This window comes from Lepidochelys kempii, chromosome 16, assembly GCF_965140285.1.
Source record: "Lepidochelys kempii isolate rLepKem1 chromosome 16, rLepKem1.hap1, whole genome shotgun sequence".
In the NCBI taxonomy this organism is placed as follows: domain Eukaryota; kingdom Metazoa; phylum Chordata; order Testudines; family Cheloniidae; genus Lepidochelys; species Lepidochelys kempii.
Genome location: NC_136395.1, coordinates 29157383 through 29185342, shown reverse-complemented (window position 1 = coordinate 29185342; position 27960 = coordinate 29157383). Strand labels below are relative to the sequence as shown.

The 27960-nt window shown below is 42.5% G+C and overlaps 1 protein-coding gene across 13 annotated transcripts in view; it reads right to left on the bottom strand.

The window, feature by feature from the left end:
• Positions 1-13306: 13306 nt before the first annotated feature.
• The window catches only part of SLC2A8 (solute carrier family 2 member 8), a 92195-nt gene continuing 77541 nt past the window's right edge, over positions 13307-27960 (bottom strand). For all 13 annotated transcript variants that reach the window (XM_078849181.1, XM_078849162.1, XM_078849160.1 and 10 more), the window contains 7 exons: positions 27767-27866; positions 24378-24589; positions 22083-22229; positions 20486-20594; positions 19079-19252; positions 17919-18064; positions 13307-17749 (listed from right to left, as the gene is read on the bottom strand). In XM_078849181.1, coding sequence (XP_078705307.1) covers positions 17603-17749; positions 17919-18064; positions 19079-19252; positions 20486-20594; positions 22083-22229; positions 24378-24589; positions 27767-27866 — 1035 coding nt within the window. In that variant the 3' untranslated portion in view covers positions 13307-17602. The remainder of the gene's footprint in view (positions 17750-17918; positions 18065-19078; positions 19253-20485; positions 20595-22082; positions 22230-24377; positions 24590-27766; positions 27867-27960) is intronic.

Here is a 27960-nt window from a genome sequence, read left to right as displayed (position 1 = left end):
TTGCAGCCACTGATATTACAAATTATTCCATAGCACAGTGTGTCACGTAGAAAGATAATATTTATAAAGAAAATAATTTATTTCAAATTTTTTAAAAGATAAAAACAAACTTGTGGCAAAGTTCTTTTCAGCCAGGATGATCTGTCCCTGAAGTGGTACCATTCTGTTATAATGTTTACTGAAGAACCAAGGATATTCTATGAAGATCAGGTAAGACAAAGCATAAATTTCTAACAGTGAGAGTAATTAAGCACGGAAACAATTTACCAAGGGTCATAGTGGAGTCTCCATCATTGATCATTTTTAAATCAAAAGTGAAGGTTTTTCTAAAAGTTCTGCTCTAGGAATTATCTTGTGTAAGTTAAATGGCCTGTGTTATACAGGAGGTTAGACTAGATGATCACAATGGTCCCTTCAGGCCTTGGAATCTATTAATAAGATACAAATATGTTTTCTTAGCTCTCATCTTTCCATGTATATTTTTTTTGAGAGGAACCTGAAAACAAGATTTGGAGTAAAAATTCCACAATGCAAAGAAGTTTGTAGAAAAATATGAACTTTCAAATTATCCTCTAAAAATTGAAAATCAAAGATAAAGGAAGAAAGATGCATCAGGCTAACAACGTAACTGGAATATTATCCCTGTTGTGTACCTGCAGGCTTCTTGAAAACACAGTATGTAGGAGCCAGCTTCTGATTTTGCGTTCCATTTTCTATCAATGTTTGGAGTTGCAGATGAACCTCCTGTTAACATGCAGGCACCTGTATTTGTTGCTGTTTGCTTGTGCAAACTTGTTAAATGATAAAATTTTAGACTGCTCCAAATAGCTACATTTTGCTGAGTGAATTCAGGCTGAAATGTCACTGAACAGCTAGGTTTTTGTGGTGAAATAGTAACAATAAACCTTTTGATGTATGAAGGATAGATTTCACCTACAAAATGATTCTTGAGGCCGTTCCTGAATTTTCTGTATGCCAAAAAATCAATTTGCAACAAAAATCAAAATGTTTTGCTTTTTCACGAAAATGTGATGTTTTCCTCCTTTTTTACTTTAAGATGTCAGCTCTATTTACAAGTTATTTCTTGTTCCATAATTAGAAATTGTTCAGCATCTTCATTATTTTAGGGATGCCATGCTGGTGTCATAGTTTGTTTCCTTCTTAGCATGAACAGCTGCAAACTTGTGTCTTTTAAATGAGTGTATCTGAATATAATCCAGTTTCCTGCCTAGTACTCTATTACTAACCTTTTACCAGTATAGGTAGCTGCTAATTGCTCCGCCAAGAAAATATTAATTAACTTCATTTAAAGGATCATTTCTTATTCTCAGCTGTAACATCTGATTAAGGAAAGAAGCAATATTTTCAGCTGCAATCATTCTTTCATTAGAAGAAAGTATTTTAACCAGTGGTTAGTATTACAGTATTTTTAAACCAGAAAATCTGTGTGCTGTAATTCTAAGTAAAAGCATCTAAGAAAAGAGAGCTGAAATTGTTTGCCAGAGATTTCAACTGTTGTGAGAGAGTACGCCACAGTTGCTGGAAAGAGCTTACACACCCTATGCCATTTACCAGTTCAGTTCAGGTTGAAAAATGAAGCTGAAAGATGCCAAGCGTGGCACTTACTTTTAATGGAGTCTGGGGCCTATTCTGTGTGTGAACGACAGTATTTCATTATACAACTATATTCAGGGCAGACCATGTTAGCATGTAAGTGAACATGTATGGGGGCTCATTGAACCCACTTTAGAAGCACTAATTGCACTAACATCTCATCCTGAAAGAAACAACAGTCTTTTCTTTCCCTTTCTGCATCCTCAGCCTTGTTCCATTATGTTGCTTCTGTTGTGTTAGTTGTACATGCATATGCTCATGGGTTATTTTGGAGCCTATACTCATGTGTTGCAAACTCAGGCTTTAGTTAAAATAAAATTTTAACTGGAAATTTTGTTTTGTTTTGTCAAAATATCAAATTGTAAATTGAAATAGCTCATGGAACTGTTCTCTTCTTCTGCTATTCTAGCACAGTCCACACAACTCAGCATATAAAAATTAGCATTAGCAAGATCCTGAAGCTGCTGAGGGAGCTAAGAGGGCATACTGAAGGGACTTAGCAAAGAGCTGCATAATCAGTAGGGCTGTCAAGTGATTAAAAAAATTAATCGCAATTAATCATGCGATTAAAAGAATCGTGCAATTAATTACACTGTTAAACAAGAATAGAATACCATTTATTTAAACATTTATGGATGTTTTCTACATTTTCAAATATACTAATTTCAATTACAATACAGAATACAAAGTGTACAGTGCTCATTTTATATTTATTTTTGATTACAAGTATTTGCACTGTAAAAAAACAAGAGAGTGTTTTTAATTCACCTAATACAAATATTCTAGTGCAGTCTCTTTATCATGAAAGTTGAACTTAAAAATGTAGAATTATGTACAAAAAAACTGCATTCAAAAATAAAACAATGTAAAATTTTAGAACCTGCAAGTCCACTCAGTGAGTTAACTGCGATTAATTGACAGCCCGAATAATCAGTGCAGGAAAGGCCTCAGGAACGGAGAAATGAGAGAACTTGGCAGGAGCTGAGTAGATGATATGCAGGAAGGCACATAGGCACATGTTTATGGTTATCGCTGTAGCAGTAGCACTGTAAGAAATTATTCTAGTCAGATACTCAGGAAAACAGCCCTTTTCTGTGAGCCTCATCACAGTAGCAACAACACATTTCCCAAGCTATATCTATCTACACATTCATAGAAATCTGAAGTCAATCTGTAACGGCAGCATCAGGTGGCTCCCAGATAATATCACTAAGCAAGATAAGAAGAGCTGAAAGGAGCGCAGACAGAAGTTGGATATTGAAGGTAGACAAAGTCATCCTGGCAATAAGGTGCAGATTTTTAATAGTTATGGTAATTAACTGATCAAACAACCTACTGAGGGATGTGGTGGCTTCTCCATTACTTGGTGGCTTTAAATCAAGATTGGACATATTTCTAAAAGATATGTTCTTATCTTAACCAGAAGTTACTGAGTTTGATGCAGAAATCATTGTGTGAAATTCTATGGCTTGTGTTATGCACAAGTCATAATAGTCTTTTCTGCCCTTAAAAATCTATGAATTGTATAATTCAGATAGCACCAGATCACAGGAAAATGGTCCGAATTTGCCCAGGAAATGTGGACTGAGCGCCCTAACAAGTATCTCTTGTCTCTATTTCTTTGATTCAGTGATTAATCAGTGTGTCTTGGCAAATGTGGGGAGCTGAAAGGGGGCTGGTGGGATCAGATAGGCAGTGTGGGGCACAGAGTGTGTATCCAAATGTCCAGGAGATGGAGAGAGAGTATGTGTGTGAGCAAGAGAGCACACACAGGAAAAAGGCGGGGGGGGGGGGGGGAGTCAGAGAGGAGGTCATAGTCTAAAATACAGTAATTATAATGTTAAATAGTTGGCTCTCCATAGCCAGTGTCCTAGATCCTTCCCAGTTAGGTTACAGGCTAGAATTTGAAATAGAAATAGTATTGGAGATGCTGATGGATGATCTCTTGCTCCTCATGGATAAATGCCAAATGTCCATACACATAGGATACTCTGCTGCCTGAGAGAGGTGTCAGGGGCTCAGTGGAAACTAAAATGGCTTTTTTGAGGCCTGTAGTGATGGGCAACTGCACTTGTGCCACCTGGACCCTCACCTATGCAGTTTTCTCCCTTTGCCTTTTTAGTATTTACATGCAACTTCTGAGAATTGGCAAGATGTCTTGAGTGCAAATTTTAGGACTATACAACTAAGCCAACTCCTCCTGCCTGTCACAAACTGATACCCAGCTATCCCAGTGCCTGGCCAAGACCAGCTAATGAATGAGAAAAAGCTGGTTGAAATTACACTCTAGCAAGACGGGGATTATGCTGGTAAGTAGAAGGGAACAATTGAAAAACCACAGTGCTGTCTCCATCAGTGGAGGCATGCCCTGAAGAAGAGCGCTGAGTAGCTCAAAAGCTTATCTCTCTTACCAACAAAAGTTGGTTAAATAAAAGATATTACCTCACCCACCTTGTCTCTCAAATCATCAAGACAGATCATAGCTGAAGGGCTCTTCCAGGCTCCTTGCTGATGCTGAACTCTCCCATGAGTATCTGCAAGAAACTTACTTTGCCCTCTGGGACTGGCAATGGGACTGCAGCACATCCTGGCCAATAGAATTGGCCATGATCATACACACAGGTTTAAGAGTAGCAGCTGTGTTAGTCTGTATTCGCAAAAAGAAAAGGAGTACTTGTGGCACCTTAGAGACTAACCAATTTATTTGAGCATAAGCTTTCGTGAGCTACAGCTCACTTCATCGGATGATCATACACACAGTCATTACTGACAGGTTTCAGAGTAACAGCCGTGTTAGTCTGTATTCGCAAAAAGACTTTGTCCTTACCCATAACTATTTTACATTTGGGGACAATGTATACCTTCAGATCAGCGGCACTGCTATGGGTACCCGCATGGCCCCACAGTATGCCAACATTTTTATGGCTGATTTAGAACAACGCTTCCTCAGCTCTCGTCCCCTAAAGCCCCTACTCTACTTGCGCTATATTGATGACATCTTCATCATCTGGACCCATGGAAAAGAAGCCCTTGAGGAATTCCACCATGATTTCAACAATTTCCATCCCACCATCAACCTCACCCTGGTCCAGTCCACACAAGAGATCCACTTCCTGGACACTACAGTGCTAATAAACAATGGTCACATAAACACCACCCTATACCGGAAACCTACTGACCGCTATTCCTACCTGCATGCCTCCAGCTTTCACCCTGACCACATCACACGATCCATCGTCTACAGCCAAGCTCTGCGATACAACCGCATTTGCTCCAACCCCTCAGACAGAGACAAACACCTACAAGATCTCTGTCAAGCTTCCTTACAACTACAATACCCACCTGCGGAAGTAAAGAAACAGATTGATAGAGCCAGAAGAGTTCCCAGAAGTTACCTACTACAGGACAGGCCTAACAAAGAAAATAACAGAACGCCACTAGCCGTCACCTTCAGCCCCCAACTAAAACCCCTCCAACGCATTATTAAGGATCTACAACCTATCCTAAAGGATGACCCAACACTCTCACAAATCTTGGGAGACAGGCCAGTCCTTGCCTACAGACAGCCCCGCAACCTGAACCAAATACTCCCCAACAACCACATACCACACAACAGAACCACTAACCCAGGAACTTATCCTTGCAACAAAGCCCGTTGCCAACTGTGCCCACATATCTATTCAGGGGACACCATCACAGGGCCTAATAACATCAGCCACACTATCAGAGGCTCGTTCACCTGCACATCCACCAATGTGATATATGCCATCATGTGCCAGCAATGCCCCTCTGCCATTTACATTGGTCAAACTGGACAGTCTCTACGTAAAAGAATAAATGGACACAAATCAGATGTCAAGAATTATAACATTCATAAACCAGTCGGAGAACACTTCAATCTCTCTGGTCACGCAATCACAGACATGAAGGTCGCTATCTTAAAACAAAAAAACTTCAAATCCAGACTCCAGCGAGAAACTGCTGAATTGGAATTCATTTGCAAATTGGATACTATTAATTTAGGCTTAAATAGAGACTGGGAGTGGCTAAGTCATTATGCAAGGTAGCCTATTTCCCCTTGTTTTTTCCTACCCCCCCCCCAGATGTTCTGGTTTAACTTGGATTTAAACTTGGAGAGTGGTCAGTTTGGATGAGCTATTACCAGCAGGAGAGTGAGTTTGTGTGTGTATGGGGGTGGGGGGGGGGGATGTGAGAAAACCTGGATTTGTGCTGGAAATGGCCCACCTTGATTATCATGCACATTGTAGGGAGAGTGGTCCCTTTGGATGAGCTATTACCAGCAGGATAGTGAGTTTGTGTGTGTGGTTTTTGGGAGGGGGGTGAGGGGGTGAGAGAACCTGGATTTGTGCAGGAAATGGCCCAACTTGATTATCATGCACATTGTGTAGAGAGTTGTCACTTTGGATGGGCTATCACCAGCAGGAGAGTGAATTTGTGTGTGGGGGGGTGGAGGGTGAGAAAACCTGGATTTGTGCTGGAAATGGCCCAACTTGATGATCACTTTAGATAAGCTATTACCAGCAGGACAGTCGGGTGGGAGGAGGTATTGTTTCATATTCTCTGTGTGTATATAAAGTCTGCTGCAGTTTCCACAGTATGCATCCGATGAAGTGAGCTGTAGCTCACGAAAGCTCATGCTCAAATAAATTGGTTAGTCTCTAAGGTGCCACAAGTACTCCTTTTCTTTTTACAGTCATTACTACTTCACTTGTTTTATAGAAATACAACTTATGTTAAGTTTAGAAGTGTGAGTAACAAGGGTGATGTCGTGGTGGGAGTCTGCTATAGACCACCGAACCAGGAATGAGGTGGACGAGGCTTTCTTCCGGCAACTAATGGAAGTTACTAGATCATAGAATCATAGAATATCAGGGTTGGAAGGGACCTCAGGAGATCATCTAGTCCAACCCCCTGCTCAAAGCAGGACCAATCCCCAATTTTTGCCCCAGATCCCTAAATGGCCCCCTCAAGGATTGAACTCACTACCCTGGGTTTAGCAGGCCAATGCTCAAACCACTGAGCTATCCCGCAGGCCCTAGTTCTCATGGAAGACTTCAATCACCCTGATATCTGCTGGGAGAGCATTACAGTGGTGCACAGACAATCCAGGAAGTTTTTGGAAAGTGTAGGGGACAATTTCCTGGTGCAAGTGCTGGAGGAACCAACTAGGGGCAGAGCTCTTCTTGACCTGCTGCTCACAAATCGGGAAGAATTAGTAGGGGAAGCAAAAGTGGATGGGAACCTGGGAGGCAGTGACCATGAGATGGTCGAGTTCAGGATCCTGACACAAGGAAGAAAGAAGAGCAGCAGAATACAGACCCTGGACTTCAGAAAAGCAGATTTTGACTCCCTCAGGAAACTGATGGGCAGGATCCCCTGGGAGAATAACATGACGGGGAAAGGAGTCCAGGAGACATGGCTGTATTTTAAAGAATCCTTATTGAGGTTACAGAGACAAACGATCCCGATGTGTAGAAAGAATAGTAAATATGGCAGGTGACCAGCTTGGCCAAACAGTGAAATCCTTGCTGATCTTATACACAAAAAAGAAGCTTACAAGAAGTGGAAGATTGGTCAAGTGACCAGGGAAAAGTATAAAAATATTGCTTGGGCATGCAGGAGTGAAATCAGGAAGGCCAAATCACACTTGGAGTTGGAGCTAGCAAGAGATGTTAAGAGTAACAAGAAGGGTTTCTTCAGGTATGTTATGGTGATCGGGGGAGGTCCCAGATGACTGGAAAAAGGCTAATGTAGTGCTCATCTTTAAAAAAGAGGAGGAGGATCCGGGGAACTACAGGCCAGTCAGCTTCACCTCAGTCCCTGGAAAAATCATGGAGCAGGTCCTCAAGGAATCAATTCTGAAGCACTTAGAGGAGAGTAAAGTGATCAGGAACAGTCAGCATGGATTCAACAAGGGCAAGTCATGCCTAACTAATCTAATTGCCTTCTATGACGAGATAACTGGCTCTGTGGATGAAGGGAAAGCAGTGGACACGTTGTTCCTTGACTTTAGCAAAGCTTTTGACATGGTCTCCCACAGTATTCTTGCCAGCAAGTTAAAGAAGTATGGGCTGGATGAATGGACTATAAGGTGCATAGAAAGCTGGCTAGATTGTCAGGCTCAATGGGTAGTGATCAATGGCTCCATGTCTAGTTGGCAGCCTGTATCAAGTGAAGTGCCCCAGGGGTCGGTCCTGGGGCCGGTTTTGTTCAATATCTTCATTAATGATCTGGAGGGTGGTGTGGATTGCACCCTCAGCAAGTTTGCAGATGACGCTAAACTGGGAGGAGAGGTAGATACACCGGAGGGTAGGGATAGGATACAGAGGGCCCTAGACAAATTAGAGGATTGGGCCAAAAGAAATCTGATGAGGTTCAACAAGGACAAGTGCAGAGTCCTGCACTTAGGACAGAAGAATCCCATGCACCGCTACAGACTAGCGACCGAATGGCTCGGCAGCAGTTCTGCAGAAAAGGACCTAGGGGTTACAGTGGATGAGAAGCTGGATATGAGTCAACAGTGTGCCCTTGTTGCCAAGAGGGCCAATGGCATTTTGGGCTGTATAAGTAGGGGCATTGCCAGCAGATCGAGGGACATGATCGTTCCCCTCTATTTGACATTGGTGAGGCCTCATCTGGAGTACTGTATCCAGTTTTGGGCCGCACACTACAAGAAGGATGTGAAAAAATTGGAAAATGTCCAGCGGAGGGCAACAAAAATGATTAGGGGACTAGAACACACAACTTATGAGGAGAGGCTGAGGGAACTGGGATTGTTTAGTCTGCGGAAGAGAAGAATGAGGGGGGATTTGATAGTTGCTTTCAACTACCTGAAAGGGGGTTCCAAAGAGAATGGATCTAGACTGTTCTCAGTGGTAGCAGATGAAAGAACAAGGAGTAATGGTCTCAAGTTGTAGTGGGGGAGGTTTAGGTTGGATATTAGGAAAAAACTTTTTCACCAGGAGGGTGGCGAAGCACTGGAATGCGTTACCTAGGGAGGTGGTGGAATTTCCTTCCTTAGAAGTTTTTAAGGCCTGGCTTGACAAAGCCCTGGCTGGGATGATTTAGTTGGGTTTGGTCCTCCTTTGAGCAGGGGGTTGGACTAGATGACCTCCTAAGGTCTCTTTCAACCCGGATATTCTATGATTCTATGATACGTTAGTTGAAAGCACAAAGCCTGAAAAAAATAGTTGGTCAGAATACAGCCGTGTCTTACCTCAGCAGCCTGGTTTACTGAGAGCACATCGTCGCTGCATTCCACTTACTCTACAGGCTCCCTATAGAATGTTGAGTCATATTTAAGGCCAGCTACTTAAGGGACCTTGACTACCCTTGTCAGCTCTGCTCCTCAGGAACAATGGAACTGTACCCACCTCATGGAGAAAGCTCCTTTGTGAGGAGGCAGGCCTTTCTCAGGCTGGCCAAAGAATTTGTGCCTTACTCCTGGGGGAATTCTGCACCACTACACAATGCAGAATTTTGCAGAAATTAATGTTGGGCATGAAGAATTTCCTTTTCTCCCCACAGAAATGGGCAGCAGAGATATTGGCCACCACTAGGGGCCAGTAGACCCCCCCAACTCGCAAATAGAAGACAAGGCTTGGGGGCAGGGGGTGAGGGGAGAAATCTGGAGGGTTCTCAGCAGCTGCAGTTCCCAGCATGTCCTGAAGGAAGGAGGTGGGGGCGCACAGGAAACTCCATGCAAGCCTGGGACCCAGCATCAGGCTGTTTTTCCCTCTGAATCCCTGGGCTCTAGGCGGGTAGGGTCTGTCAGTGTCTGGGCAGGGGGCGGGCCCCGCAGCTGGCTTCTGAGAGGGTAGGGGTAGGTGATGTGAGTGTCTAGGCTGTGGGGGAGGGCCCTGCAGCTGGGCTCTGAGGGGTACAGGTTTGAGTGTCTGGGCTGGGGGGCCACCATAGTTGGTCTTTGGGGGGAGGAGGTGTGAGTGTCTGACCCCCCTGCTGGGCTTTGGGGGGGAGGGCAGAGAAGCAGGAACTGGCTTGTCATAGGGGTTTCTTTAACTTCTACTCCTTGGGGATTTTTTGTGTGTCTGTATAGTTACAGACATACTTGCTGACAGGTATTTTGAAATAAATTACCAAAATAATTGAAAGTGGTGTGATTATATAGTGTTGTTTTGAAAAATAAAATCTGAAGAATTTTGCAGAATTTTAAAATATTGTGCACAGCATTTTTAATTTTTTGGTGCAGAATTCCTCCAGGAGTAGTTCCTGCAGGAACTTTAGAATGGTGACACACTTTACCACTTTGCAAGCCAAATGAAAACTCACTTTTATCCTGTAGCATTGTTTCGTGGCACCTCACATTGTCTTTAAATAACTATAAAACAAAGCGCAAAAAAAAAAAAAAAACCTGTGGGGAGGAATGAAGGCCTACATTTGTTTTTAAACTTTGGAAGGGGGTGTAAATACCAGCATGCTGGAAATAGTGTAAGAACCTAAGTAGAATGCAGTACATGTATAGTCAACCTTTGTCACACTGTGTGGGGTGAGGGACTTGAAGTTTTGCTTCTCACAAGTTACAGAGGCTCTTTGCTTCTGGAGAGACTAGAGATGAATGTATTTATTATTAGAGGTATAGTGTGTGTGGTGGGAGATAAATCTTTATGTGGTTGTGTGCATGAATATAATAGCTGAAAGCCTATGCTGCTGCATGATCATTGCAGTTGGGCCAAGTAATCCTCCATCTATGCAGTCTCCCTCATACAACCAGCGAAATTGTTGCATGCAAAATTAGCTGTAAAGGCGGTGATTGGCAGTTACCTCTGATATCACATTGGTCTAGGACTCCTGCACAGCATAGATACATATTTTACTATAGTTGTATCCAGCATGGATGTAATTTGTAAAGTTATAATGACTGAGAACTTAAAAATTGGATGGCAACAGCCTGCTAATACCATTGATGACTGAACCTGGTGATAGTCTGAACAAAAAGAGCCCTCAACCATGCTTGTAGCTGTTTTCATCGCTTCATACTGACTCGGACATTCTTATGTCAGCCTTTTTTAGAGAGCTCTGCCTTAGGACAGGGTGTGGTATACATGGCATTATGAACCCACCAGGGCAGGATTTGCCCACCTTGCTGTTCCAAGTGCCTGCTACCTGGATTTATGTCAGCCTGTAGTCCTGCCTTTTGGGTAACTAATATCCTCTTAAATTGTTGTAGCCCTGTTGGTCCCAGGATATTAGACACACAAGGTGGCTGAAGTAATATCTTTTATTGGACCAACTTGAAGTTACTACCTCACCCACCTTGGTTCTCTAAGGCCCTCTCAAGTCCATCATTGAGGTCAGGTATGCTTGGTCATTCTAAAGATTTGAGCTGCCTTGCAAATTATTCCCTTTCAGTAGCATGAATCAATATGCTTCTAAAGAGCAACAAGATCTTTTGATAGCTTGTAGCTCGCTAGTCTGCCTCATGCCATACTGGGCACACTCATATGCCTAAGCATTTGGCCAGAATACATTTTGGAGAAAACACTCAAGTTTATTAATGCTGTCCAACAGCCAGGCTTAGACTCCTCCTTAGAAGACAGTAAATTAAAAAGCATGTGTTGGCACATACATTTATAATGATATTTCTTTCCCCTTTCATTGTGTTTTTACATCATGTTTGTAGCTTTCTATCTGTGAGAATGAACAAGAAATTGAAAATGAATATTGCTGTGATTGGTAGTTAATACACCCAGCATTTGCCACTTTAGCTAAAAAAAATCTTCTCTCATTGCCCTTCTGGGGTTGGTGAATGAGCTCTTATGGATTTTGTTTCATGATGGAATAAATTCGACCTTGAGAAATTTGGATATCATTTCTAAGATACAGGAAATTCCGGTGTTTGAGTCTTCAGCAAATGTCTTTACTAGCAGCCAGGTTACTAAATGTATTTTTAGTATTGTGACAGTACAACACTGCACTTCTGCCAGCCTGTATAATGCATGTCTGCTTTGCCCTAGTCCTACTAGTGACATTCAAATGACCAAGAGCAGCCTTTGTTTATCTGTGTAAATGTGAATTCATAACAATACTACGAGCCTTGAGGAAAAAAGAAAACAGGAATATCTTTGCACATTTATTTTACTGCCTCTTGTTTAAGTATTTAGCTAGTTGAATGGAAGATGTTAGGATTCTGAGGTTTGTACAAAGCAGTTTGTGTCAACCCTGATTTTGTTTTGTTGAAGTGCTTGAATGTTAGCAGTGGGTTATGTACCTCAATGATTTTAGACTGTTGCTGAACCTTTGTGATCTAAAAATTTAACTACCACCAAGTGTCTTAAAATCTATTGTATTGCCTCTGTTTTTAATCTCAAGTAATGTATATGTACTGTGTTTTGAATGTAGCCTGTAAAGAAAGGGAATCATTACTATAATAACTAAAGCTGTTCTAAGTGCAATAGGCCATTGTTGTGGATGAGCAGCAGGTACTTTTTTGTTCATTGAGATGTAATAAATATTTATGAAATTTGACATGAGCCTGTTGTTTGATTTTACTAATGAATTATTAGACCAATGAAGCACTGGACAGTGCTTTTTTTTCCTTTCCAAAGGTAGTAGTTTCTCCACGTTCTGATCATGTTGTTCACTCGTCTGTAGTCTGGAAGGAGTGGTGGTATTCTCATAAGGGGCAGCTTTGGGTCACTGTTTTCCCTAAGTGTTTCTAAGATTTTTTCTTCCTTAAGAGATGTTGTTGTCACTTCAGAGGAGAAGACATGTATCAGCAGGGTTTGAACAAAAGCCCTTCCTGCATTGAAGGGCTTCTAAAGTCATATTCTTTGTTCTCCCAAGCCTATTCACGGGCAGGGTTCTGCACAGGAAGATGTCTCTGCTTTGGCACCCCTCATTCCCAGACTCATGGAAGAGGGTTCCCACCCCCCCTTTGTGTGTGTGTGTGTGTGTGTGATAGTCTGAGTAAACTCATTCATATTTTGCACTGCAGTCAAGTTCTGTTTTCATTTCTAGTTTGTGGCCACAAATACTATATTTGGTAAATTTGCTTCGTTTTGCACATTTTACTGAATCTGCTAATGTACAGTTTGGGGCAGAGAGCTGTAGTTGTCTGGATTGCTGATGGATTTGATCCCCTTGTGACATGGATGCGTTCCCCTTCTGTTACTAGCAGAAACCAACTTTCTGGCCCACCCAGTAATTGGCTGTACTGGTAAAGAATTTCCAATCCAGTCTTACTTCCCTGTCAAGTCGACAACTCACTGATTTTTACTTCAGTCACACACTGAGCATTCCTAGCCTCCCACTACATGTGTACAACTCTCACTCTATTCTCACTCAGCCAACATTTTCTCGTTTTCAGGAATGATTTAGCCGGCCTTTTCAGCCTGACCCTCCTCTCAGTTACGCCTAATTTGTACCAGTGTAATGCCCTTTAAGTCAGTAGAGTTACACTGGTGTTAATGAAAGGAGAACTGGGTCCTTTACCTTTTAATTAAGTTATTCACTGAAAATACATGCCTGTTCTCCCATGCTTTTCCAGGTGCAGGTACAGAAACATTGCCCATTATGGCGCCTTTGAGCTCCTAGATGTGGGTTGGGTTGGAAGTTCTCCAAGCGCTGTGTTTTTAAGACCTGTTTAAAATGGATTTATTGCGCTGGGTTAATATGTGTTTTTAAAATTACGAAAAGTGCTTGAAGGAGAAAATTGGTGCATACATTTTATTTATTAGACTGACTCTAGAATAATGCTGCAATGTGTGCTTAACACTATGTAACAACCTGAATACTTCCTCTAGGTGGAATCCTGAACTATGGGGAAGGGACTATGTCTACCTCAGTTTGTACAGTGCCAATGGGGCCCTAATAGCTCATGTAATAGCAACTCTTCACTCAAAAGTTAATATTTCTAATAGTCTTATAAAGGTGAAATTTGTAGATAGTAGCACTAGTTTTGGCTTTTGTTAGCTATATACAGCCATGACATGCTGGTGAAACTGTTATATTATTTGTATTGCCATAGCAAAGGGAAACGTACTTTTATTTTTGGGAAATAGTTAAACAGAGATGAGGCCAGCTTATCTGCCTGGATCAGAAATAGGGCCTGTCCACCTACTCAATATTCAGCCATCGTTCCCCCCCATGGTCTTAAATTTCTTGCCACCCATGTATACTAGGGGGCCTGCATATGCAACATTTGTTTGCAACTTAAGTATATGAACATTCTGTGCCTTTAATGCTTTCATGGTTTCAGAAGGAAAACTAGGTTTCTGCTCTGACAGGGACTGTATGTTTAAAAGGAAAAGGGAAGGGGTGAAGTTAAATAAGTGTGTTTGAAGCAGAGGCTGACAGGTGCAACACACCTGATCTTTGAAGGCATTTCTGTGCAGCAGTCACGTGGGAAGCATGGGTAGTATAGATCTGGGACAGTAGCGTGATGACCTCATTTAAGGCAAAGAAAGATACTGAATTATCTCCTATCCCATTAAGTCCCATCCACCCCTGATCTCCATGGTGTGAATAAGATACAGGCAGAACCTACTGCCTTGAGACCACTGCAATTTTTTTTCTCCAGCTGAAAAATTTTAGAGATGGCATCATTTGAGCACAGGACAGGGAGGGCTGAGGTCTATTCCTGGTTTGAACACAGATTCACTGTGTGACAATGAACAAGTCCAGTAACCTTTGTGTGCCTCCAGTTTTCCCATTTATAAAATAGGCCTAATACTTAACAGAGATGTTGAAGTTTTTTTCATTTTATACCACAGTCACTCTACATCTGGAGCAAAAGTGGCATTAGGGCTACTTCTGTGTCCCTCCATCTAGCTACTCTAATCTGTCCTACCAATGAGTAAAGGCCTCTTCAGTGTCATTTCTATCTGGCTGTCTATCTCAGGCTTTTATAAGACTGTTTGAATGGTTAAATAACTCCCACTGAGATTCTACTTGTAAGTACATCTGATTAGAGAATTGTTAATATATTTCTTAAAATGTAGTTATGGAATATGGACGCTACTATGAAATTTTCTTCTTGGCCTTCTTTTGAAAATTAGTCAGTGAAAAAGGAGATATTTCCACGAGATGACCATCACTGTGAACCACAACTGTTTGTGGGTGAAATGGGACTGTTCTTAATGTTTCCTCTGAATACTGTAGGGGTGCCTTAGTTTCCCCTGTGCACTTCTTAAGTCTCTAGGTGGTGGGATAAGGGGGTGTAATTGTTGCAGAGCAAAGGGCCAGTGTACACAAATGGCCAACACTCTGTCTCCTGGCAACTGATGGCCTGGGGCCTTCCTCCCTGCAAGGTGATAGCTAAAGGGTTGGAGAACAAAGGAATCAGGTGACCTCCTGGCCTGGGAAAGGGACAAAGCCCAGAGGGGGAGAGGGTGGAGAGCAAGTCAGTTTTGGGCTGGCTGGGGATGGGGAGTGAAGTGCAGACATGGTTGTCTGGCTCACTACCCCCCAAAATGGACCTGGCTGAGGGGTCCTTTTCTCTGTACCTACAAGATCTGTTTTAGACCATGTTCCTGTCATCTAATAAACCTCTGTTTTACTGGCTGGCTAAGAGTCACATCTGACTGCAAAGTTGGAGTACAGGACCCTCTGGCTTCCCCAGGACCCCACCTGGGTGGATTCGCTGTGGGAAGCGCACAGAGGGGCAGGGGATGCTGAATGCTCCGAAGTCACACCCAGGAAAGTGGAAGCCGTGTGAGCTTTTTGCCCTGAAGACAGTCTGCTCACAGAGAGGAGGCTCCCCCCGAGTCCTGACTGGCTTCACAGGGAGCAGTTCCAGAGCATCACTTGGGGACTCCGTGACAAGTGGTGGTAGCCGTGGGATGTACTGCACCCCGTGGACGGTGCTTCCTCCAGTAAGTGACTGGGGAGCAGTAAAATGAAGGGGGATTGATGAGGACCAGGCATGCTTAAGGCTTAGAGAGGAGTAGTTTCGGGGGGGCGGAGGAGCTATGCTTAACCCCTCTGAGTGTGTAACCAGCGAAAAGGACTGTGCAGTAATGGGGTCCCCCTGGGGACTGCGGTGAGCAGTCTCAGCGCGGAGGAGCCTGCGGCTTGGCCCTGGGAGAGAGAAGGACTTTTGCAGTAACAGGGTTCCCCTGGGGATTGCAGCGAGCGGTCCAAAGGGCAGAGGAGGCTGCAGTACGACCCTGGCAAAGAGGTGGTGACCTTGAGAAGGGCTGGCACACTAGGGGTTCTCCCGGAAAACCATGGGGAGCTGACAGCACACAGGCCTGAGAGTCCACAGCAACTTGGGAACAGTGAAGTGATGGCCTATCACCGTCTCCTTAAGGACATTGTAATCCTGTGCAAGAAGAGAGGGTTGCGCATTGGAAAGTTCAGCAAAGCACAGCTAATTGTGCATCTGGAGGATGATGACTGCTCTAAGAAACAGATTTCTGACCCAAATGGGGCTACAGCAGGATCTGGGAGCAGCTGGAGTGGTAGCCGCTGGAGTGGTAGCCAGGTATCCCTAAGACTCCTGTCCCCAACCAGATGGGGGTCTTCACGATCGGGTTCCCCGTCAGAGAATCGGAGACTGATGGAATTGGAGCTGAGTCCGAGAGGACTGTGAGAGACAGCGAGAGCCCAAGAAAGAGCTGCAGGAGAAGCAGCAGCAGCATGAACTGGCGAGCGGAGAGGCACAGGGGACCTCGCAGGGGTGAGTAGGGATAGACCGCAGGGTGCCAATTCCACAGGGAACCTCTATATAAATTGCTGCCCCTGGTTAAGGAGCGGGGGGATGTGGATGCCCACCTCACTGCCTTTAAGCAGGCTGGCGATGTGAACCAGGGGCACTCTGCGGAAGAGCCCTGGTGTCTAACTCCCTTGCTGGGTCCCAAGGCCATAGATGCCATCAGCCAGATGGGTGGGGTGGTGGACAGGCTCCCCCTCCTGACCCCAACCTATATGGCTGTGTGGAGGCTCTTGGGTTCAGGCCCCTAGGATCCCCAGTGGGAGAGGAAGGTAATGGTCAATGGCAAGACATTCCTTGGGGGGGATGAGATCCTGGGACAGAGAGAACTGTTGTCTGGTCCCAGATGGTGCAGCCCCACCAAATGCTGAAGGGCTGTGTAACCTGGGTGAAGGTCCCAGGGATGAAGCCCCTCCCCCTACCTACTGAGCAGAAGCAACACACCTTCCATTGTCAAGTGTTACCACCTCTGAAGGTACTTATTTGAAATTTTAAAATGCTCTGGTTTTCCCAAAAGATTACAACTAAATATCATGATATTTTTCCCTGCGGTGCTCAAACCCTTTCCTGAAGTTAGGGCTCTTAGAGGGTGTTCAGCGAGTTATCAGGCATAAAACACTGGAAGAGGGCTGATGGCTAGTGCATTAATTGCAGGACTGTTGTACTCACCAAGGGCCTGGCTTTTGTTCAGTAGTCAGGCCACTACCCATACAAGCACAGATGAAGACAGTGGAAGAACTAAAATAGGATATGAAATTAATGCAGTTCAGACAATAAACAGGTTTCATTTGTACTACATACTGTGCTGAACACCAGCACAGGGCCAGGGAAGAAGGGATTCCTTCCAATTCATAAACACACAGGACTGGCTCATGTAATAAGAGAGAGAATGAATAGCATACCAGCTAATCCATTAAAAGCAGTTGTTCATAACTAATCTACAGTAGGTAAAGGGAACATTAGAAAGAGAAACAGGGACAGCCCAAATGAAGGTCCAAGACTGGGAAATGGAGAGAATAACTCACATATCACAGTGAATTAGCAGCAACTGCTACTTTGTAAACCTGAAAGAAGCTGAATGTGTACAGCATGTGAGAACAATGTTTTGGTTCTCCATATAGTGCAATTCAGATTTTTGCCAAAGTTAACAATATTGATTAAAAGTTGATTTAAACTAAGTGTAAACACATCACAAATTCACGTGCAGCCTACTAATCCAGAGGATCTTTCTTGGAAAAATTTAGGCAATAACACGAACAATAACCTAATAGGAAACTTTCCTACAGGTAAAGAACCTCAGGTCGCAGGTACTCTTCGAAAGTGAGCCTCTATTTGTTCCAAAGTCCTTCCTTTTGTTTCAGGCACATACAGGACAGTAAAAATTACATTTAGGATACAGAGGACAGAGAAAAGCCAGAAAGTGCCATAGGAAGTCAGGAAGCCCTGAAAGAAAAAGAAAATTATTAGAAAAAACAAAGCTGCATAGGACTACTTGCAATACCACATTACCAGGGAAGAGCATAGCTTAGTGATTTGCCAACAGCATCGTTTATCAACTTTCACCATCAATCATAAGGGGTAAGATTCATAATTGGGGTTACATGGTGCTTACGGTAAGATCATGAAATTCCTTGGTTATTAAAAAAGCCATAAACCAGTTTGTTAAGACACAGGCACCGCTGGAAATCCCTCTAGCTTTAAGTGGGAATATTTCAGACATCACCAACCATGGAATGGGACCCCAACCAAGGGCAAAACCTGAAATTGAAAATAAAGGTGAAAGAGTAAACTTGTTTTGCATTTAAAGAAGCAAGTTGTGAATAATGCCAAAGCCTGTTCTGTGATAAGTGTTAATTCTACCCATACTCTATCTACTGTCCTGTCAGACTGCTGTACAGGGAACATTTCACTTAGAAAGTAACAAAATGCACACTCCAAACCTGGTACATACTTGTTGCAACAACACCCCCAAAATTATTAACCCCAGCATCTGATAACATGCTGAGATAAATGAGAGGGTTTTTTGTTTGGGTTTTTTTGCTTCCTCTCTCTGAAGTGGAGGTTTGTTCAAACTAAATCTGCATTTTTAACTTCAGTTGCCCTGCACTAACTAAAGTTACCTCACTTTGACTGGTGCAGGAAGAAAAAAAAAATACTTGTTACCGGTTGCAAACAGAGTAAAAATAATAATAATAATAATAAATAATATGTAGGATCACTATCAAGCAGCATAAGCAAAGGCACAAAGCATGTTAAAAATAACTATGGGAATGGAAAACTAGTTTCCTAAACTTAAGGACCTTTGCCTTTTTGCTAGTTCAGTTGCTGCTCAGCTGTAATCTCTAAACGTTACACTGCTCAACGATCCCCTTATGCCACTGTGTCTCTTTCAAAATTTTAGTTAGAAAGGTCACTTTCTTCTAATAAAACCCAGATTCATAGCATAAAAAAAACCCCAAAAAGCCCCCAAACATATTTAAGTGCAATTTCTAAGAATGTGGTCCAGGCTGATTAATCAATATCCTACGCCCCTGCAGGAGTCCCTGCTGAGTGAAGTACAGACTGCAGAAGCAGAGTCTTATATCTTGATCCCCAAGAAGTGTTGTGCTCTCACACTTTTAGCTGAGTCAACAGAGGTCACAGGTGATCAGTACTATTGTAAGGCCATACTTGAGAACTTCCGAGGTATACAGTAGTCCTGTCTCCAGTGTTTTTATAGTTGCTGACAATTTTTTTTTTCATAGCCCCTGATTACAATGGCAGACCACTCACCAGTGATGAACAGCCCCAAGCTCACTACAGCCAACCATGCTAGGTTGTTTTCTGCTCCTGCAGATACCAAATTTGGTGTAGTCAGTAAGTCAGGTTGTGATGAATTCCTAGGGTTTGGAAGGACCACTTTACAGTACAACCCAAATGCTGCAGTGCTGATAGCCATTATGACCCCTGCAAAAGTGAAGAACAACCAACTGCAGATTTATTGCCACTTGGAAAAGATTTGTATCTGAGAGACCAGAATTGGTAAATTAAATACAAAAAAAACAACAAGCCTCTTATGGAAGTTCCTCACATTTGTGCTTTGCCCACAATGACTGTATAAGAATAGCATCCTTAGAAACTACCTCTGGAACTATTTGGTACAGGCTGACTCAGGTCAGAGATCACCAAAAAAAAAAAAAAAAACCACACCACACCACACACAAAAAGTACCAGTACCTAGAATTACAACCACCTCAGCAATCACTGTGAATATACATACAATTACAGGATTCAAATATACTGTATACATATATGCATGTTTGAATCCTGCTTGATATAATTGATACTACCAAACCTACTTGTGAAATAGGCACAAGTAAACAAGAAATGTTCACTAATTTCAGAAGACAATGGTATTTTAATGTAACTAAGAAAGCAAACTGCTTCTTTGGAAAGATCTCTCCCTTGCATTATCTGAAATGAGAGATTATAATAATTATCTTTTAAATCTTAAAAAGGGAAGAAGGCAAGAGTGATGAGAGCTGGCCCAGAAAGAAAGAATAACTCTCCAGTGCAGTGTATAAGTTGATCACAACTGTTCTTCTAAATCACCAGCCTAAGTCTACAGAAGTTTCAAGCTAAGTTTTAAAATAAACTAGTTCACTGCATAATTACAAACCTTCATGCAGTAGGCTAGCAAGGATAATTTTGGTATTACAAACATTGTTCTTAAAAAGAGGACATTTACCAACAGAAACTATCTTTAAGCTTTTGCATATCTGACCCAAGTTTGGAATGTTAAAATGCAGGCAAGTTTTTGCATGATGAAAGACACTTTCTTCATTGTCCCAGCCTTTACATAAAAAGGCCTCAAAGTGTTTAGAACTCATTGTATTGCTTCTGGATCTTAAGTTCTCAGTTATTAACTGGCAACATGGAAGCAGGATTCCTACAATGTAGGAAACAGTGGAAGTTAAGGGCACAAACCAGAGACAAAAAGATGCAGGACACTGGAGAAGTCTGGACCTAGGTCTTTAGCTCCTTCAGTCACATTCTCCAAAGAGACAGATTCTTAAGTATGGTTTGGAGAAGACAGACTAGTGTCTAGACGTTCCCTCGTCCATTTGCATTGATTCAAACCAGCCATCTCATTTCATGTGTTTTATATTTTAAGATATAGAGGTTTTGGGGTTTTTTTACCTGAAATAGAAAGCAGTACTTTTCGCCCAGTTTTATCTATAATAAGTGCAGCCACAGCTGTGAAAAACACTTGTATGGAACCCACAACAACAGAGGCCATTCTGCTGTCCTGAAAGTAAGAGAAAAAAGAAATCTGTAGAAGCAATGTCATGGTGTTCAGTAAGTGATTAGGATTTTCCAGTAATGCTGCAGGCAGAAAAGAAATAGCATATTTTGTATTGCTGATTTGTATGCAGTATTGATATCTTGGTCTGATCTCTGTATTAACTAACATACTTTTCATACGAGGATCTCAAAATGCTTTTCAAGCATTAAGCCTCACCAGGTAAGTTACTCCGGGGGGGGGGGGGGGTTTCTGCATCAAAATTAAATATTCTACAAAATTCTGCAATTCTCTTTTACAGTTAAACTGTGGCTTGCAGAGCCTTGCATGACCACCCACCTTCTCTACATACCCAGCAGGGAGGGGAGTCTTGGGGCTTCAACCCATTGGGATGCATCAGCTGGGGCTCGGTGCTTCATCTGAAGCCCAGAGGCGCCCCCTCCCTGCAGGACAGAAGCCCTGAGCACTGACAGACGCACCCCAGCTCTTGAATGTCTGACGATTGTCATATGCAGCTCGGCGGGTCAATAAGATTGGCCACTGCTGCTGTATATCATCCTGCTACCATAAGGTTCTGAATGGCCATACTGTGCAGATGAGAATTTCCGAGGTAGCCATGGATGATAACATTATGGTTCCATTACATGACTTTGGAAAAGTCAGAAGCAGGTAACAAGAATGTCAGGGATAGAACTTCAGATGCCCAGTTCACAACCACTGCTCTTATTAATATACACAAAGGCTCAATTTTATTCATTTCATTCAGAAAACTAACACAAGATTGTTATTAGCAGTTAATTCTCTCACAAGACTCTGTCACTGCCATACCTGTGGATGACCTGGAGATTATGCAAGAAACACAAGGAAAACTGAGGCAGTGGAGGATGAATGCATGAAAGAAGTTGATGGGAAAAAAGTCTGTATTTTTAAATAGTTTGATTCTAACATACAGAGCATATCTTTGTCGGTTAAACTGAAAACTGACACCAGACAGAAGCACTTTGCATGATGTATTAACTTAAAAATAGCATTTAATTATGACTAGTAAAATGTCCTGATCTTTCTTTAGAGATCCATGCCAGCAATTATTCCTCTCCATAGCTGTACTTTAGCTTTCACCTAACACAGGAATTTTACTTCCTCTGAAGCACACAACAGTAACCATGGCCAGAGAGATTCTGCGTGGACCTATGACCATACCAGTGGGTTTCTGGCAGCTTATACTACATTTCCCGGAAATGGAGGCAAAATTGCTGACCAGCAGCCTAATATATATTATTTTTCTTGAAGAAACTATTAATACTAAATAACCAACCGAACAAGGACAGTCTGATGCCTACATACAAACAAAACCACGAACTGGTACAGAGACTTAACATTTTTCTAATCACTCCAACAGATTCACAAAATTCATATATGGTTTCTGTTTGGTGCATCCGGCTAAACTGCATTTATCTGTTATATTTTAGAAAGATGGAAGTGAACAAGGTTTACCTTAAAATTAGCTTCTTCAAAGATAGTTTCTGCATAAAACATAATTGCATTAATCCCTGTTACTTGCTGGAAGAACATCAGTGCCACACCAATAAGAAATGGCTTGTAGATGGCTGGATTCTTAAATTCAGCAATTCTTAGTCCATGCTATAAAGAAGACATAGGCAAAGATTCAGTGACAATTATCTGATTTGCATAACTGAATGAAGTGCCACCACTGAGATTCAGATCTATGATGCTGCATATAAGAAAGGTGGCTATTTATTTTACTGTTGTTAACACTGTTATACAATTTCCATAAATCTTGCACAAAGAATGTCATGTAAGGTATCAATGGAAAAAAGTTTGCCAAGTATGATTATCCTGTTTATAAGCATGTATCATCTTTGTATCTGAAGTTATGAATATTGGCTATGTGTTGTATTCTGCCAGATAGATTTACATCAGGGCTAAGCAGCTATGTGCTGAGGGCCCATCAGGGACACTCCACTCTTGCAATGGGCCATTGAAGAAACTCATCCTGTTCAGATAGCATTTTTTGAGGATGCTTCAGACAGCAAGGAGCTAGTGACCACCCCCTGTGATTCAGCAAAACATGTAGGAGCATATGATACACTTATGTGACCCTGGACTCTATCTTGGGACAGTAAGTTTCACATACAGGGGCTGTGGCCTTTGTTTGGGATAGTAAATTTCCACATACATGGCAGAGAATACAAAGACACCTGAGACATCTCCATTTTACTTCTTTCCTGCTCTAATTCTCTGGACTATAGATTTACAACAAAAAGAAACATCTTGAACTATGGACTGAGGACCTTCCAATCTTTTGTAAAGTCTCTCTGGTGACTTCCAAGCCAGCAGTCTATTCCATCACTGCTACAAACCTGATATAAGGACTTTGCAATCATTTGTATGTATATAATCTGTTAACCATTTATAACTCTCCTTTTCTTAATAAATCTTTAGTTACTAAGGATTGGCTGACAGTGTGATATTTGGGTAAGATCTGAAATTCATATTGACCTGGGGATGTGTGTCTGATCCTTTGGGGTTAAAAAGACCCTCACATATGGTGAAACGGGTTTTCAATAACCTCTCACTATATTAGACTTGGTTATCTGGATCAGAGCCAGGAGCTAGAATACCTAAAGGCATTTGGCTTCTGGCTAGACAGTCTGGTACTGCAGAAGCTCTTTTGTTGCTGGTTTGGTGAATCTAATTATGGAGTAAACCACCAGCTTTGGTGACATGAAAAAATGGGTGTTTATCACTACAAAAGGTTCTCTCTCCCCCCACCCCACTCTCCTGCTGGTAATAGCTTATCTAAAGTGATCACTCTCCTTACAGTGTGTATGATAATCAAGGTGGGCCATTTCCAGCACAAATCCAGGTTTTACACAGGGTTACAGATTGTTTAATTAGCTACGTTTCAAAGTAGCAGTCGTGTTAGTCTGTATTCACAAAAAGAAAAGGAGGACTTGTGGCACCTTAGAGACTAACCAATTTATTTGAGCATAAGCTTTCGTGAGCTACAGCTCACTTCATCGGATGCATCAATGAAGTGAGCTGTAGCTCACGAAAGCTTATGCTCAGATAAATTGGTTAGTCTCTAAGGTGCCACAAGTACTCCTTTTCTTTTTAATTAGCTATAAATCCAGTGTCTTTACTAAGCATCTAGCAAGGTTATGAATTCAAAATCCCAAGCTCATCTTTTTTAAAGTGTTGTGCAGGTTGCTTTTCAGAATGAGGACTGGTAAATCAGGTATTGTGTGATCACTCTGTGGAAAAAAAAGTTTTCACCAACCTCTTGTTTGTCAGTGTGAGAGAGAAGATTTTGGGCCAATACTTCTATTTCCATTTCCTCCTAGTTCTTTTTGTATTGTTCAGCTATTTAATGATCCAATGCAAGTAAGGGGCTGAAAGGATTTAGGTACCTGCTCCAAATAATTTTAAAAAATGGGATTTGAGGCCTGATTCTCCACTCCACATGCATCTGGAACACCCACTGGTCTTCAGTGGGAGCTTTGGATCCTAAGAATGTGCAAACCAGGCCACATGAGTATAGATGCAGAGAGTGTTCTAGTCTCACTTCCTATACAGTGATTTGGCAGCCAGGGGGTGGGAGGGAGAAGGGAAGAAGTCACATTTAAGATAAGTCAAGTCCTGAAACAATTAATTTCACTATTATCTCTGACCACACACACAAAGTACGTAATAACCATATTCAGCCAAATTTCTTCTTTACTGAATAAAAAAAGCTTTTAGTGTAAGCCAGAACAAAATCTTCATCACCTGCTCCTCAGCACTGGTTTCAATCTGCCTGCATTCCCATTCATGGTCCACCTTTGATCCCCGCAGAAACTGTAAAGCAGCCATAGCTTCACTGTGTTTTTTCTGGTTCAGCAGGAACCTAGGTGTTTCAGGCATGAAGGACATGAACACGAGCATTAAGCATGGTGGGAAAGAACACAGCACAGCCAGCCAGCGCCATCCAAGTACCATTCCTGAGGCAGGAAGGGGAAGGAACATAAATTAAGAGAATCAGATGACATTTGTACTCATTATAGTGAGCTGTACTAGCTCTGCTGATAAAGCAATTTGTGTACATTTTCCCTTTCCTCAAAGTGGTTCCCTGAGCATGTGCTGATTCTCCTCCTGAAGTCTGGAGAAGTTTCACTAGCCCTGCCACCTACATAGCCAGCATGGATGTGTCAAAAAAACAAATCATTCTAAACCAACCTAATTTCCTTCTTTGATGGGGTTACTGGCCAACTGAATGGGAGAAAGCAGTAGATGGGATACATCTTAATTTTAGTAAGGCTTTTGACACAGCCCTACACAACATTCTCCTAAGCAAACTAGGGAAATGTGGTCTAGATGGAATTACTAGACCATGGATGCAAAACTGGTTGAAAGACAAAGATTAGTTATCAATGGTTCACTATCAAACTGGGAGGAAGTATCTAGTGAGGTTCCACAGGAGTCAGTTGTGGATCCACTACTACGCAATATTTTCATTAATGACTTGGACAATGGAATGGAAAGTATGCTTACAAAATTTGCAGATGACATCAAACTGGGAGGGGTTGCAAGCACTTTGGAGGCTGAGCACTGAGCAGCCCCTCAGGGGTGAAAGAACAGGTTAAGGACTATTTAGAAAAGCTGGACATGCACAAATTCATGGGTCCAGATCTAATGCATCCAAGGGTGCTGAGGGAGTTGCCTGATGTGATTGTGAATCAATGGCCATTATCTTTGAAAACTCGTAGTGATTGGGGGAAGTCCCGGACGATTGGAAGAAGGCAAATATATAGTTCCCATCTTTAAAAAAGGGAAGAAGGAGAATCTGGGGAACTACAGACCAGGTAGCCTCACCTCAGTCCCTGGAAAAATCATGGAGCAGATCCTCAAGGAATCCATTTTGAAGCACTTGGAGGAGAGGAAGGTGATCAGGAACAATCAACATGGATTCATCAAGGGCAAGTCATTCCTGACCAACCTGATATCTCATCATAGAAGGCAAACTGGCTCTGTAGATATGGGGAAAGCGGTGGACGTGATATACCTTGACTTTAGCAAAGGTTTTGATATGGTCTCCTACAGTATTCTTGCCAGCAAGTTAAAAAAGTATGGATTGGATGAATGGACTATAAGGTGGATAGAAAGCTGGCTAGATCCTCGGGCTCAGCGGGTATTGATCAATGGCTCCATGTCTAGTTGGCAGCTGGTGTCAAGCGGAGTGCCCCAGGGGTCAGTCCTGGGGCTGGTTTTGTTCAACATCTTTATTAACGATCTGGATGATGGGATGGATTTCACCCTCACAAGTTTGCAGATGACACTAAGCTGGGGGGAGAGGTAGATATGCTGAAGGGTAGGGATAGGGTCCAGAGTGACCTAGACAAATTGGAGGATTGGGCCAAAAGAAATCTGATGAGGTTCAACAAGGCCAAGTACGGAGTCCTGCACTTAGGACAGAAGAATCCCATGCACCGCTACAGGCTGGGGACCGACTGGCTAAACGGCAGTTCTGCAGAAAAGGACCTGGGGATTACAGTGGATGAGAAGCTGGATAAGTCAGCAGCATGCCCTTGTTGCCAAGAACGCTAACGGCACATTGGGCAGCATTAGTAGAAGCATTGCCAGCAGATCGAGGGAAGTGATTATTCCCCTCTATTCGGCACTGGTTAGGCCGCATCTGGAGTAGTGCATCCAGTTTTGGGCCCCCCACTACAGAAAGGATGAGGACAAATTGGAGAGAGTCCAGTGGAGGGCAACAAAAATGATCAGGGGGCTGGAGCACATGAATTATGAGGAGAGGCTGAGGGAATTGGGCTTGTTTAGTCTGCAGAAGAGAAGAGTGGGGGGGGGGGGGGGATTTGATAGCAGCCTTCAACTACCTGAAGGGGGGTTCCAAAGAGGATGGTGCTGGGCTGTTCTCAGTGGTGGCAGATGACAGAACAAGGAGCAATGGTCTAAGTTGCAGTGTGGGAGGTCTAGACTGGATATTAGGAAACACTATTGAACTAGGTGGGTGGTGAAGCACTGGAATGGGTTAGCTAGGGAAGTGGTGGAATCTCCATCCTTAGAGGTTTTTAAGGCCCGGCTTGACAAAGCCCTGACCGGAATGATTTAGTTGGTGTTGGTCCTGCTTTGAGCCGGGAGTTGGACTAGATGACCTCCTGAGGTCTCATCTAACCCTAATCTTCTAAGATTAGAATTGAAAAGAACCTTGACAAATTGGAATATTGGTGTGAATTCAGCAGGATGAAATTCAATACAGACAAGTGCAAGGAAGGGCAAATCAAATGCACAACTATCAAATGGGTAATAACTGGTGAGGCAGTAGTACCGCTGAAAAGGATCTGGAGGACATTATACATCACATATTGAATGCGAGTCAACAATGTGGTGCAAATGCAAGAGAGGCTAATATTCTGGGGTGTATTAACAGGAGTGTTTTATGTAAGACATGGGAGATAGTTGTCCCACTCTACTTGGCACTGGTGAGGCCTCACCTGGATTTCGGTGTCCAAGTCTGGGCACCACACTTTAGAAAAGATGTGGACAAACTGGACAGAACCCAGAGGGCAGCAATCAAAATAATAAAAGGTTTAGAAAAACCTGACCTATGAGGAAAGGTTATTTAAAAAGAAAAAAAGGCATATTTAGTCTTGAGAAAAAACAACTGGGTGGGATCTCATAACAGTCTTCCAGTATGTCAAAGGCTATTATAAACAGGCCTGTTCTCCAGGTACACTAAAGATAGAAGTAGTAATGTGCTTAAATCTGCAGCAAGGGACATTTAGGTTAGGTATTATGTAAAATTCTCTAACTTTAAGTTTCAGAGTAACAGCCATGTTAGTATGTATTCGCAAAAAGAAAAGGAGTACTTGAAGTGAGCTGTAGCTCACGAAAGCTCATGCTCAAATAAATTGGTTAGTCTCTAAGGTGCCACAAGTACTCCTTTTCTTTTTGCTAACTTTAAGTGTAGTTAAGCTCTGGAACAGTCTTCCAAGGGAGGTTGTGGAATCTTCTATTGGAGGTTTTTAAGAACACATTGGACCTCTCAGGGATGGTCTAGGTTTACTTGGTCCTACTACAGCACAGGGGCCTGGATTTGATGATCACTCAGGGTCCCTTCCAGCCCAACATGTCTATGATTCTATAACTAAGTGCAATACCTGCAACATAAGCTCCCAGTATACCAGTCACTACCGTCAGCTGAACACATGAGCCAAGTGTTCCTCGAATTTTTGAGTGGGATATTTCAGAAATATACACCTAAAAAAATATGCATAATTAGAAAATATTAACAAAATACTTTTAAAAAAAATAAGAACAGCTGATATTGAAAAGAACTTGTTAAAATACACCC